The 13,623-nt window shown below is 31.6% G+C and overlaps 2 protein-coding genes across 2 annotated transcripts; one reads left to right on the forward strand and one right to left on the reverse strand.

Annotated features, from left to right (window-relative positions):
• Positions 1-551: 551 nt before the first annotated feature.
• Positions 552-5,019, forward strand: LOC137821606 (arginine-specific demethylase JMJ20). The gene is made up of 9 exons (XM_068626279.1): positions 552-951; positions 1,145-1,327; positions 1,921-2,083; positions 2,204-2,321; positions 2,656-2,725; positions 2,815-2,895; positions 3,468-3,524; positions 3,623-3,734; positions 4,090-5,019. The coding sequence occupies exons 1-9, from the start codon at positions 724-726 to the stop codon at positions 4,545-4,547; spliced, it is 1,470 nt and encodes a 489-aa protein (XP_068482380.1). The 5' UTR covers positions 552-723; the 3' UTR covers positions 4,548-5,019.
• Positions 5,020-7,372: 2,353 nt separating this feature from the next.
• On the reverse strand, positions 7,373-13,399 carry LOC137821724 (protein neprosin-like). Its single transcript, XM_068626459.1, has 7 exons — positions 12,641-13,399; positions 12,435-12,521; positions 11,847-12,062; positions 11,157-11,321; positions 10,906-10,959; positions 10,681-10,827; positions 7,373-7,911 (listed from the first exon to the last, which is right to left on the reverse strand). Exons 1-7 carry the CDS (start codon positions 12,986-12,988, stop codon positions 7,534-7,536), a joined length of 1,395 nt encoding a protein of 464 aa, XP_068482560.1. The 5' UTR covers positions 12,989-13,399; the 3' UTR covers positions 7,373-7,533.
• Positions 13,400-13,623: the final 224 nt, after the last annotated feature.

The following is a 13,623-nucleotide window of genomic DNA, read 5'->3' on the forward strand; positions in this document are numbered from 1 at the left end:
GAAATCTCCTTGTTTAGGCAAATTCTCCTTGCACCTCCGTCGGTACCTTTCCTCTGCACCTTCATATTAGTTGTAAAAAGTCGGTTTTAACTTTTTTTTAAATTTTTTAAATAACCCTAAATTTGTATCTCACACCCCTATACCTTATTTCCAGCCACATACCACTCTTCCCATCGCAACACTTCCATTTTTCTCCAACCGCATTGTTTGAGAGAATATTTTCATCATTTGAGCGTGTATGAGAGAGTTGACGAGAAGATTCATTGTATTCGATGTGTGCAAATATTTTTTTAAAGTTTTGTACTCCATTCTTGCACCACATTTTTTTTTTGGGTTTTGTGACTTCTAAAAAGATGAAAAAAAATAAACAAACGAAAACATAATCACCTACAGATAAAACACCACAAAATTTATCTCAACCACCAATATTCACCCTTCACTGTTTAAAACAACGACCCCCACTTGAAAATGAAGAAGAAAAGATCATTTTAAAAAAAGGTATTATTAAAATTAAAAAAATATATTAAAGTGGATGGAAGTATTGAGGTGGAGGAGATTTTGCCATTCTTTATTAGTGAAATTTCTCCGTGGGCCGTGCAACATTGAGTGGGCCTCCCAGTTGGCCAGTTTTATATAAGATCCCGAACTCTTGTTCCTAGTGGCTCTTCTGGCTTCTTGGTGATTCTCCTGAACCAGAAACAGGTTTTGAAGTGTGAGAGGGTTATGGTTAGAGGTATGGGTATGAATATAAAAGGAGAAATAGAGAGGGTAAATGGGAAGGAACTGAGTTACAGTGAATTTGTGGAGAGATATATGGAGAAGAACAAACCCGTGGTGCTCACTGGGCTAATGGACCCTCATAATTGGAGAGCTTGCACTGATTGGGTCACACTTAATTCCCAACCCAACTTTCAATTTTTCTCCACTCATTTTGGAGCTTCTAAAGTTCAGGTATATCCTATATACAATACAATAAAATACACCCCATCAATGTTTAATTGAAGGAAGTTCATTAGTTTTAGTGTTTTGAACACTTATGTCTAATTTCTATTGGTGGGTGCTGATTGATTTTACTGAAAAGATAACTTGATTATGGAAGAGTATGATTGATTCCTTTAATCTCCGAAAATTTTGTGAAATGAAGGTTGCTGATTGTGACACCAGAGAATTCACTGATCAGAAAAGAGAGGAGATGTTGGTCTCCGATTTTATTGCGCGTTTCGTTCATCTTGGTGAGGCTTCTGCTGTTCAGTGTAATGATGAAACTTGTGCAAGTAATGGTGCCTCTGTGTCAGTACCGTATTTGAAGGATTGGCATTTTGTAAAGGTATACCTTTTAGCCTTTTGTCATTACTCTATTGATTAAGAGTTCTTATTCATGAATATGGGAGTGTAGAATTCGTTTCCTCCATTTTTATGGGGCACAAAACTAACCGGAAAAGTTAAGGCTTTATCTTTTATGTTGTCTCTTTTCCCAAAATGTCATCATTCATATCATCAATATGAAATTAATGATGCATGAACCTGGGAAGCAGGGGTGGTTGTGCATTGTGGATTACAAAAGTTTACTGATTAACATTCCCATTCACTTTTGGTTCTGTCAACGCTTTTTATGCAGGTCATTTTCTATTGGTATCGTTGCTTTACCTGAAATCTAATTATATATAGAATTTTTAGGTGTTCATTTTGCTATTGTTGCTGTGTAAGATCCCTGTGTAATCAATTTTTGAGCATGTGGCTTATTTAATAAAAGTACACGTACCATGGGCCATATCAAATCGAATTTAATAAATGACTGGAAAACTTGATCCTATTGCGTTGAGATGAGACCTCTTGTTAGGCAAGAGCTGTCATGTTTTACTCTCTTTTTAGTATCGAAGATGTTTTGCTTAGTAACTTTCTCATCTCTCACTCTGGTAGGAGTATCCTGAATATGTAGCATATGACACTCCAAGGTTCTTTTGTGATGACTGGCTCAATCTGTATCTTGACAACTTCAGAATCCATATTGATTCTGACAAAGAGCAACCAAATGAGGAAATATGTTGCTCTGACTATCGATTTGTTTACATGGGGGTGAAAGGTGTGATTATAGGTGTAATAAATTCTTCTAGCAGCAATGCATACAAGATCATGCTGTACTTCCCTTTACAGAGAGATGAGAAACTGACCAGTAACCTCTTGCTTTCAATTATTCTGGCAGGATCTTGGACTCCTCTTCATGCTGATGTTTTCAGGTCCTACAGCTGGTCGGCAAATGTCTGTGGAAAGAAGAGATGGCTTTTTCTAGATCCTTCCCAATGTCCTCTTATATTTGACAGGCATGGATTCACTACCAAATAGATTAATGGCATTTTTCCGACAATAATTTGGGCACTGTGATAACAAAAAATCTAGTTAGATCTGTCAATTTTCAAATTATCTATCAGCTGTGATTTACTATGACCAGCACCTTCAGCAAACCTTTTATTCTTGGAAATTGACATTTCCTCATTCTTCCCACTTTCTTCCTTTGTTTGGGTTCACTCTGTATAAAGTTATCATTCTTGATTTTTGGTGTTTGTGTTGTTCTTCAGAGGTGGGGTTGGGAGTGTTTTGATGTGTTGGTCTTTTTGCTTAGTTGTCAAAACTAAGTTCTTTTCAACTTTGATTCAGGAATATGAAAAATTGTGTATATAATATCTTTGATGAAGTATCAAACTCGAAGTTTCCTGGTTTTAGCAAGGTAAATTTCTACATTTTGTCATCAATCTTACTGTTTTCAATTTAAGACTTTTCTGCTTCAACCTTCAGTGGGTCTGTATATGTATGCAGGCTATCTGGTTAGAATGCACACAAGATGCTGGTGAAATTATATTTGTTCCCAGCGGATGGTATCATCAAGTTCATAATTTGGTATATTCTTGCTCACTATCTGTATTACTGTTTTTGTTATATTACTCCTTTGGGAGGTAGTCCTGCAGTCTCTTTAAAGAAGAAACCTCTATTCTAAATGGAACTTCTGTTTGATTTATTTCATCTGTTAAATTTAGTCCTCAGGGAAGCTATAAAGCTCAGCGGAACTAGTAATGAAAATATGTAGTTTGACTGGTTTCCAGGAATTCAATAATAGAATCACTGGCATATGGTGAATAATTCACTATGAACCATAAAAAAACTCATTGCTAGTTGAGTGATTGCATTAGGTCATTGTTCAGAAATGATTAATTCAAATAAACATTTATTTTTCGAAAGTTCTCTTTGGAAATTTATAACAATGTAATAAGTTGAACAAAACACACACATACACACACATACTAGATGTTACTAATAAGCTGGACAATAACAGAATAGGAACAAATAGCTTTTGAAAACCTTTCTTTCCAGAACAAAATTAGTTTTTTGCTACATGAACTTTATCGTCAGATGATTTTGTCTGTGATATTTGACATGATCTAATCATTTGATGATGTATATTGTGCTTTCAGGAGGATACAATATCTATAAACCACAATTGGTTCAACGCTTATAACCTTTCTTGGGTGGTAAATTGAGCAAAGCAATGATATAAATATTTGAGAATCAAGCTCAAGGATAATATAATTAAACTAAGTTGATCTCATGACTTTTCATGCCATGACAGTGGAATTTACTTTTAAGGGACTACAATGAGGCCAAGGAATACATAGAAGACATCAAGGATATATGTGATGATTTTGAAGGTCTATGCCAGCGCAATCTTGCTGCTAACACAGGTGCAACATACTTGATTGCTTTTTCCTACCATGTGTCATGATTTTTTGTATGCTATTGGTGGCAAACTAATGCAGATATCTTAGAGCTAAATAAAAAAAAAGTGGTCATCCAAGGTTCGAAAAGAGTCTTCTGATGATCAGCAATGAATAAAGGCTTGTATTCTTTTAATATTAAATTTCACTAGTTTATTTAATCTCAATTACAATATTTTCTTGGAAGTTATAATGCTCATTGGTGCAAATGACCTAACCACGGCGTAAGTTTTGTACTACTAACTTTGATAGAAACTACATTTAAATACTGAAAGTGCTTCAGCTGGTCATACAAGTTTGACTGACTTTTCTCTTAAATCAGGGATGAATTTTTATGACTTCTTTACGTTCATGTCATACTTCACATTGGCCAACTTGGTGTTGCTTCGATATTCAAATAGAAGATATGGAAGTAGTACTGGAAGTTCATCAACAATAGCTCTCCATTTATCCATGAATCTTGGGTGTTTAAGGAAGATCGCTTCAGAGATGAAACAGATGCGTGCTCTAGAAGGAAATCATAATTGCGTCGTGGATATTATCAAAGCATTTGAAGATCCTAGATTTTCCAAATTTTGCATGCATGTAGGAAGAACATATGCCATGGTACATGAGCATTCTCACTTGGCCTCTGATTTCGAGAGCACTACAATGAGTGATTTGGTGGACTTCAATGATTTGAAATCATACTCATCTCAGATCTACACACCTGAAGATCTCATTAAATTTGTAGACAATGGTGTTGCAGAAGCTGAGCCATCTGTACTTCGTGTTGCTTGAATGCCCTTTTGAAATTCATTTTCACAACTGATTGCACTTGAAGTTGGGACCAGCAACTGCAATCTTTGTCAACTCATTGCTTCTACTCTCATGAGACAAGAAAGTTATCACCCAACTGGCACTTATCATAGTTTTTATGTGAAAATTTTGGGAGAGGGGATGGTTCCTTAGCCCAAAGCAAGGAAAAAGGAAAGTCTTTAGACTCAGAGTGCTTATATATACCTCAGACAAGTGGGACAAGAACCAGCAACCTGTCAAATACAAACCCATGTCTTATGCCACTTGATCTACCCTTTGGGACTACTGGTCCTTGTTTAAGTAAGCTTTACTCATCACTCATATCTTTACTCTAATTGGCTTACCTTCCCTCTTGTGCCTTTTTGCTTTGTATTTTATGGTTTTCTGTATGTAATTTGAAAATCTTATCTTGCATATAAGTTAAATTTAGAGTTCAATGACTTCTAATTAATAAGCAGTGTCTCAAAGTTAAAAGATATGTATGCTAACTTTTGTTAAGGTTATTATGATTATACTTGGTCTGCAAAAATACGTCTTATTTTAATTCTTATAAACTAATGGTATTTTCAATTGGTACCTAATCTTATTAAAATGCATATTTTTAGTTCTTGCTAATAGATAATCCTGATACTAGATAATTTCATTCAGTAAGTGGTAAACATTAATTGATTTGCTTGAAATTTAAATATAGAAGAAAAGAAAACATTTGAATTAAATTTGTATATTACAATCAAATTATATCTTTTAATATTGTGAATTATATTTTTAATATCTGATAGTAATTATGCCTCAAGGGTGGAAGAAAACCTAAAGTAAAAATCAAATTAAAAAATGGATTTGGTAAAAGAAAATGGATTTTAGAGGGATCAAATGGGCAAAAATGAAATGGACAAGTTGGTAACAAAATGTTTTTCATTTGAAAAAAATGAAAATGAGATATTGAAAAATTGTAACTCTAAGGATAATAACCTTAGTTAGCCCATTTTAGTTTTATTAAAAATTTAAAAAAATAAGTTTATTCAATTTTCGCATAATAATTTTCACAAAAAAATGAATTTCAATTTTTTATGTTTGAAAAATAAAAGGCTGGAAATAATGGACTATTTTTTTGTAATTATTAATATAAACTTGTCCTAAGTGACATAAAATTTTTAGAGTTACATTTTCTTATTCGCTGACACTTTTTTCAAGTTTAACATGCATTAAGCTTCTACTATAAAAAAATGTCTATCAAGCTTCTGCTATTAAAAAAAGTGTTATTTACTCTCTTTTCTTTTACATAAAAAATGAATAAGTACGTTTTAAAAAAATACATTGATAATATAAAAAAGGTTACGATATATATATATATATATATATATATATATATATATATATATAATAAGTTTATTCTCTTGTAAAATAACTATTTTAAGCAATATATAAGATATTTTATTAGTTTTCGATATAATTTTTATACTGACCGTCACATAAAAGTGGTTGTCGTTTTTTTCTTAATTATGAGAAACTAAATTTGTTTTCAAATATATTAGTCTACGTTTAGATAATACTTTTGCAAATTGTAATACACATTTGTGAATTTCAATGTTGAAATGAAGGAAGATTTCAATGTTAACTTTACAAAATTCTATAGATAATATTTTGTGGATATTTGCAATTTTTCTGTGAGAAACAAATAGTTCCATACAACTCAACAATCAACTTATATAAATCATATTAAGTTTTTTTTTTTTTTCTCAAGGCAAGTGTTTTAAAAGAGTAAATTATACTAACACATCTTAAAATGTTCTTAAATTATAGAGATTTAAAAAATAAAATTACACAAGCTTCCGTATTTGTTTCAAAAATTATAGTCACTTTTTTATATCATATTTGCACCCCTTAAATTTTAAAATATTGCACTTATGACACTTAGTAAATTTGGGTAATGAAAGTATTTATAATTGTAAAACAAATAAGAAATGTAAGTATAATTTGAAAAAACTGTTATTGTAATTTTCTCCTTTTAAAACCATAAAATAGAAATGGTTGAGAATTTTTTTTAACTGTCTTCTTCAAACAAAGCATAGAAGCTTCCTTTGCAAGTCTCATAGATTTGTTTATAGGAGTAGCATGCTTGGTGCTTGTTCCCACATGCAATGCCACAAATGATTGTAACTATCCACACTAAAATACTTTTCACAGTTTTGTTAATTACTCAGGTTTAAAATTTAAGGTTTAGCACCGAGTTTTGAGTCTAACTAATTTAAGGGATATTGTAATATATTTTGGAATTATTTACATATAGGTGATGAGTAGGTTATGGATAGTTTTGTATAAAGATGAAATACAAAATGTTTACTTAATTTTATTTATTCTTTGTTAATAAATTTTTTTAAATTTTAGCATTTTAAATTTTTTTAATATATTATTCAAAAAATTTATTTTTATTCAAAATGAGATTTTCAATTCATACTTGTATTTTTAATAATAATAAAAAATTATAAATTTATTATTTTAAAAGGGCTGATGCCTTAAAAGTGTTCGCAATGGTATAAGCAAATGTTTGGTCTTAGATTTCTGTAAAATCTTATTTTGTTTCGTTTTTTTTATTCTGATTGATGTTTGGAACTTTTGGTATGTATGAGGATGATATCTTGATATATTTTAGGCTTTTTAATTATGGCTAGTGCTTTTGTTAATCTGATAAGCGATCCTATTTAAAAGATAGTTATCGTGTAATTTTGTATAAGACTGGAACCACATCTGCTTTTATTTATTTATTTTTTATTGTTGATTAAAAAATATTATTTTTATGGATTAATGAGTGGGAAATTAATTTTCAAATTTAATAAATTTGGTCATCTTCCTAAGACTTACAATTTTATGTAGTAAACACAGAAACAAATAGCAAAAAAATTGGAAGAAGGTAGAGACATATATAGATGTGACAGAGGAAAGTGTATTGGATGGTATTTTTGTTTGTTGATCATGGGCATCCCACATTCCTTCCAGGGCCTCCATAGTAAAAGTAAGTTCCCCAAGCATTGCTGGTTCCTTGCCTTATGTTGTAGCAATTGGAATGATCAGCCAAGTGATGAATGTTTCTAAGAGGAAGCAAGCTATTGTCCCAATCAACCACTTGCAAGTTTCTAAAATATGCTGCTTTTCTGAACCCTTCTTCAGCAAAATGTCCACTCCCCATTTGGGTGGCAGTGTGGTATCCCCTTGAACGACTGTTCACTATTTCTCCTCCAAATTGCACCATGCTTGCATGACTCCTCAAGTGACTGAACATGTTTGCTGGCCAATACCCTACTAGCACACCTGATCCAAACTCCAACCACCAATGTCCATGCTTTGGATCCTATATATGCAAATCATTTCAACATTTATCATATAATAATGTAACATTACTTTTCAAAAATTAACAAATGGTGTTCTTTATAATTGGAAAGAGGGTCTAATTTGTGTGGTTAATTTTCACTAGTTGTACTGTTACGCTGAAGGGTCAACCGAAATGATAGGTCAAAAGGTTGAGTGTAAAAAATATAAATAAATAAAATTATAATTGATTATTGTAACAAATCCTATAATAATATAGTCTAAATTAACAAATGTGTGTTTAAAAAATATTAGGTACAAAAAGAAAAGTTCAAATAGATTTTGGACCCAATAAGAGAACACTATAAATCTAAGAGGCATGTGAGTAAATTTATCTGATAATTATATAAAACTGATTATGACTTTGACATCAGAGTGTCTTGTAGGTATACACTTCTAACCGTGAGAGGAGAAGCCGATAGATTCAGTGGATTCAGCCCAATCAAGTGAGTTTATCATACTACTTAGCTTAATTTAAAGTCAAAGAAGTGGACCAAAAGCCCAACCTGAGAACAGAGACCGAGAAGTCAAGTCAACACATTTTGCTGAAAGAATAACAGTTTTTTTTGACCTTTTACCAGAACAATAGTTGCATTGATTTTTTTATAAAAGTTAGACAATTTTTTGATATATCTAAATAATATTATTAACGTAATATAACTTTATGATAAAAAATTTATGATAAGATAAGATAATTTCATTCTAAACTAGTTGACTTACATAATTTTAATTCAAAATAATTATATAAATATTGTGTGACTTTAACTTTAAAAAAGGACCTCATTTTAATAACAAGGACAAAATTTACTCCAAATTCATAAAATCCCGATAATCACCATGCTTTCAAATAACTTTGGTACGTAACAGTGAAGAAAAGAATAAAAAAAAAGAAAAAAAAAGTAGCAGAATCTTATGGAACCAATTCCCATAGGGGCAGTGTTACTTTAATTTAGATTCTTCCTTGCTTTTACATGGGAAGTGACAAGTATCTTTGTCGGGTAGCTAAACCACATAACTAACCAACATATAGACTTCAAAAGCATCCATTTTTTAAAATTAAAAAGTATTTTCATCAAATTCTATTTTACTTTAAGTAGTTGTTATTATATTATATTATTTTTAAACTGTATTTAAATACAAAGTCTTATAAATTTTTACATTATTAATATTTAAAAAATATTATTTTAGTCTTAAGATTTAAAATCTTAATTTAACATCTATCCATATCATATTAATGTGTTCCATTTTTTTCATAACATTTAGATTTTTAAACTCAACATCCGATTTTTGAATTTAAAATACTCTAAAACAACCCTCTTTAATTTAAATAACCCATCTATTATCACACACATTTAAAAAAAATAATTATTCATAGAGAGCTTTAATAAAAAAAAAACTCCGAAAACGCTTTTCTTTTGAACTTTATAATCTTAAAGTACATTGTCTTATTTATGTTTAACTGAAATATTTTTCCCATCTTTTAACATTCAACCTAGAATTGGCAATAGTAATTTTAAAAAATGGACGATCGAGATTTTGGTTTGATAAGAAATAAGAATTTATTAAAAAGTAATTTGAAAAATCCAAAAAAACTGATTTTAATTTTTAAATAAAGTGGTCTAATAATAAATTATGATAAATATATTTCAATAAAATAACATTATTTTTAATTTAAAAAAACGTGAACCCCAATTGATATGTGGGTCTTATTCTTTTTGTTACAAAGAGGACCCTTTAGCTTTAAGTAACCATTTGTGCTCCCCTAAGAGCAACACATTCACGAAAACCTAGAGAGACCAAGCACGATAAAACTGGGAACTCAACTACATTGGTTAATAGTGATATCATAGGTTAAACTATTCCAGTTTCTAGTTATTCACATTATTGGATAAAGAAACATCATGCTAAAGTGTGTGTGTGTAGCTTTTGGTTCTTGGGTAAGACCACAATAAAAGCAAATTAGGTATCAGATACATAGCTTTATAAAAGGAAAGGAAAAGATATAGATAACTAATGGAATCTTCCATTTTAAATAACAATAACAATCACATTTAAACAAACTCAAAAAGGAAAAGCAGAAAAAATTAAACCAGTTAGTTAAACTGTTGTTTCACCATATTTTAGCTCCTGATTGGACTTATCTAAATAAGCTACCTTAGCTACGTCTAGGGTTTTTCCTATTTTAGTATAATTCCATTTGGTATTTTTTGATATGGACAAAAAAGTTTCTTCTGAAATTCAACAAGTCGTAGATATGAAATAGAATGTAATAAAATTTAAAATAATCTTTTTTATCAGTTTCAGAAAATATCAATTTAAAAAAAAAACCATACTAGAAAGGTGAAATAAAAAAAGCAACTTTCAAACCATAAATTAAGTAAAAAAAGCAACTTTCAAACCATAAATTAAGTAAAAAAAAGCAACTTTCAAACCATAAATTAAGTAAGCCTTGAGAGTTAAGCAAAGAAAAGAGATTATTGCTTTTTTTGTCTTAGTGGTTGTTGCATTGACTAGAAAGAGAATAGAGTAACCCATCAATTTGACCTTAAAGTGTTGTTATTAAAATAGTATTCAAATATAGAAAAGATTCTTTAAATTAGTGTTTGAGTTTGGCTAAAGTACATTAATTAAAATATTAAAGTGATGAACATTCAATAACATGGCTTTATGATTTTAGGATCTACATAAGAAACTAAATGTTAATTAGTTGAAAGACAAAAAAGATGGTTTATTAAAAAATAAAAACACTGACCTTCCAAATCATTAAGCCAATATCAAATTGTCTTCTGTTGTAAGCAGATCTTGGGGAGATTGCTGCTCCTATTGCTACCCTATTGTTGGTTTGGATAAAGCCTGAACAGAGTAAATTGTAGCACCCAGTTGTTTGATATGCATCAGTCTGTTACACAACATGTATATGAGTGAGATGAAAGGTAGAAAGAAGCAAAAAATAAGCATGTGAATGTGTGGTACTCACTGTCCAATAAGTGAAGAACCTTGGATAGTTGTCTCCATACAGTTGTGGACTCACCTGAAGGAAGATCCAAAAGGAAAAACCATGGATGCTTGTTACTTTCTAGGCTAAAGTTATTACAGGAAAAAAAAAGTAAAAAGAAGAAGAAAGGCATTTGGCATAACTATTACTCAACAGAAAAAGAAGATTGAAAAATAATGAATGAGAAGTAAGATATTTGCTAAGAGTGATAATTTAAGAGAGTAGGGACATGCCTGCCAACCAGCTTCTATGGTGTTCAGATCTTTACCAAAGGAGCCAGCAATAACCCACATTTGTGACAAGCTGAATTCAAATTCATCACTTACACTTGGTGCCCACACGTTTATGCTTGCCCTTGCTCCATAGTACTGATCCCCATTTACAAAAACAACAGCATGCTGCAATTGAAAAATTAAGGTACATGTAAATAAACAAGTACTTTAATTCATTGAGTAAACAAAAGGGGTGTTTTTTTAGTTAATTTTGGTGGAAAAATGTAAATGTTTGGTATCCAATAACCAACATAGATACAAGGAGAGCCTCCTCATCCAAGTCATGATTTTGATCTCACTTTTTGGTGCAAGCAAGAACCAAACTTTTACTAGTGGTGTCCATTCACTGTCTGTTCCCTGCTGTTTTTGGAACTCATGTTCAAACTGTAGACAAATACGGAAAAGAAGTGTCTCTCTTTTTCTTTATGAGGTGGAAAATAGCGGGAAATGAAAGATCCTATTCATGAATGAATGCACTGTGAAATAAGAAATGAAAAAGAAAATAAAAAAGATTCCTTTGAAAGTAAATGAAAGGAAAAGACTATTTTTTTTGTCTAATTAGGATTAGAGATAAAGAAAAACAACTGAAAAACTGTGTCCAATATTTGTTGGTGAGAGGAAATGTCAGTGTTTTTTGGTCAAATAACAAACCTCATGACCACTGCCAGATGAGTCTCTCCGTACAGCTCTTGGTTTTCTTCCAAATCTTCGGATAGAACTTGCTCTAAGAATATCCTCCTCTGTTGTTCTTCTGATTGGTACAGTTCCTTCTGGGCATGTTTCACCAGAATCACTCCACAGCTGAAAGCTCTCACTTTCCCTATCTACTTTGGTCTGGTTTTTCTCCCTTGGCCTCTCTGGTGGATCCTGTAAAATTCAATGTCTAAATTAAAACTTTCAGTCATTTAGACTATAACAGAAAGAAAAAAAACAGCATAGCCACACAGGAATTCTACAATGATTGGTTCAAACTCCATAGCAAACATAACAAATAAGTAAACCTTTAAAATCTCAAACAGCCACTTGTGAAAGAGATGTGGTTGTTTCACTTTAAGCAGTAGTATTGAATTCAAATTCTGTAAATATGTAGTTGAATTAAATGTTTGGAAGAAGAGTTGTGTGAATGGAATTGGTTCTATTCTACCTAAGTTAAACAGAATGAAGTCTTCTTATGTGGCCTCACAAAAAAAATTCCAAAAGAAAGGAAATTGTTTGGGTGGAATGAGTTGGAGAAATTACCAATGGTGTGTGCCCTCTAAGCTTTGGATGGTCAAAAGCTGGCTGCTGGTGAGATAATACACAATCTATCAAATCACCATCTGGACTCTGCAACAAAATAACAAAAGCAAAACCCCAAAACATCACTAAACCAGAGAAATAAAAAGGAAAATAACAGTGTCACTGTCATCAGTCACCACAAGTTATGGATCACAAAAGGAAGATGCCTGAATTGTCTTGACAGGAGGCTTGTTAATCCTCTTCAAGTGAGCTCTGACTCTCCTCAACTTGAGCAGTTCATGAGGTGGCCTAAAAGTGTGGTTGCCCTGCATGGGGTGGCACATTGCTGGGGCAATTGAAGTAACAAGGAGCAGCAAGGCAACAAAAGAAGGTATCACAGGTGGAGCATTTTGGGAAGTGAAAGAAGCCAATTTTGGAGAATGGTTTTGTTGTGCACATGTCTGTTCTGGGACACCATCATTGTCTGGTTGTGTGCATTGTTGTCTTGTTGTTGTGTTGTGAGCTGCAACAAAAAATGGATCATTGCTATCTTCTGAATGTCTTTTCATTCCCATAACTAAACACAATTGTGACTGAAGAAGAACCAAACTGCTGATAAGAACTCAAAGTTTGTTCACTGCCTTCTCCTTTTCAAGTTGTTTATAACTACTTCCACATCTGGTCCTGCAGAGAGACACAGAGAGAAAAGAGAGAGAAAGAGAGAGAGAAAGTGTAGTGGTCTGAACCAAATTTATGCCTCCATGCCCACACCATAAACATTCAGAAACCTGTTTATAAATTAGATCCCCATGGTGGGGTTGTACTTCCATCTTTGATGTTCTCTTCCAACTCTTGTTCTCCACACCATAGATGTAGAATTATAAATAAATAAACTACAATTTAGATTTACTTTATATGTTAAAACTAAACACAACTATTTTTTTCTTCTTCAATAACTTCAAAATAAGCAATACAACTGATTTTCTGTAGTTTTGTTCTTGGTGTTCTGCAACATATCATTCTAATGAAAATAAATTATATTAAAAAATAACGATTCTTAATTTTCTAAAATCCAGAGTTATGATTCATTTCATAAATAATAACACAGTACAACATAATTTACAAATAATTTTGTCTCCTTAAATATCAACTCCCATATTAATTCTTTAAAAAATCAATATCTCATAAGTCTTGAAAAAATTGTCACCAA

This window comes from Phaseolus vulgaris, chromosome 9 (assembly GCF_000499845.2).
Source record: "Phaseolus vulgaris cultivar G19833 chromosome 9, P. vulgaris v2.0, whole genome shotgun sequence".
Lineage (NCBI taxonomy): Eukaryota > Viridiplantae > Streptophyta > Magnoliopsida > Fabales > Fabaceae > Phaseolus > Phaseolus vulgaris.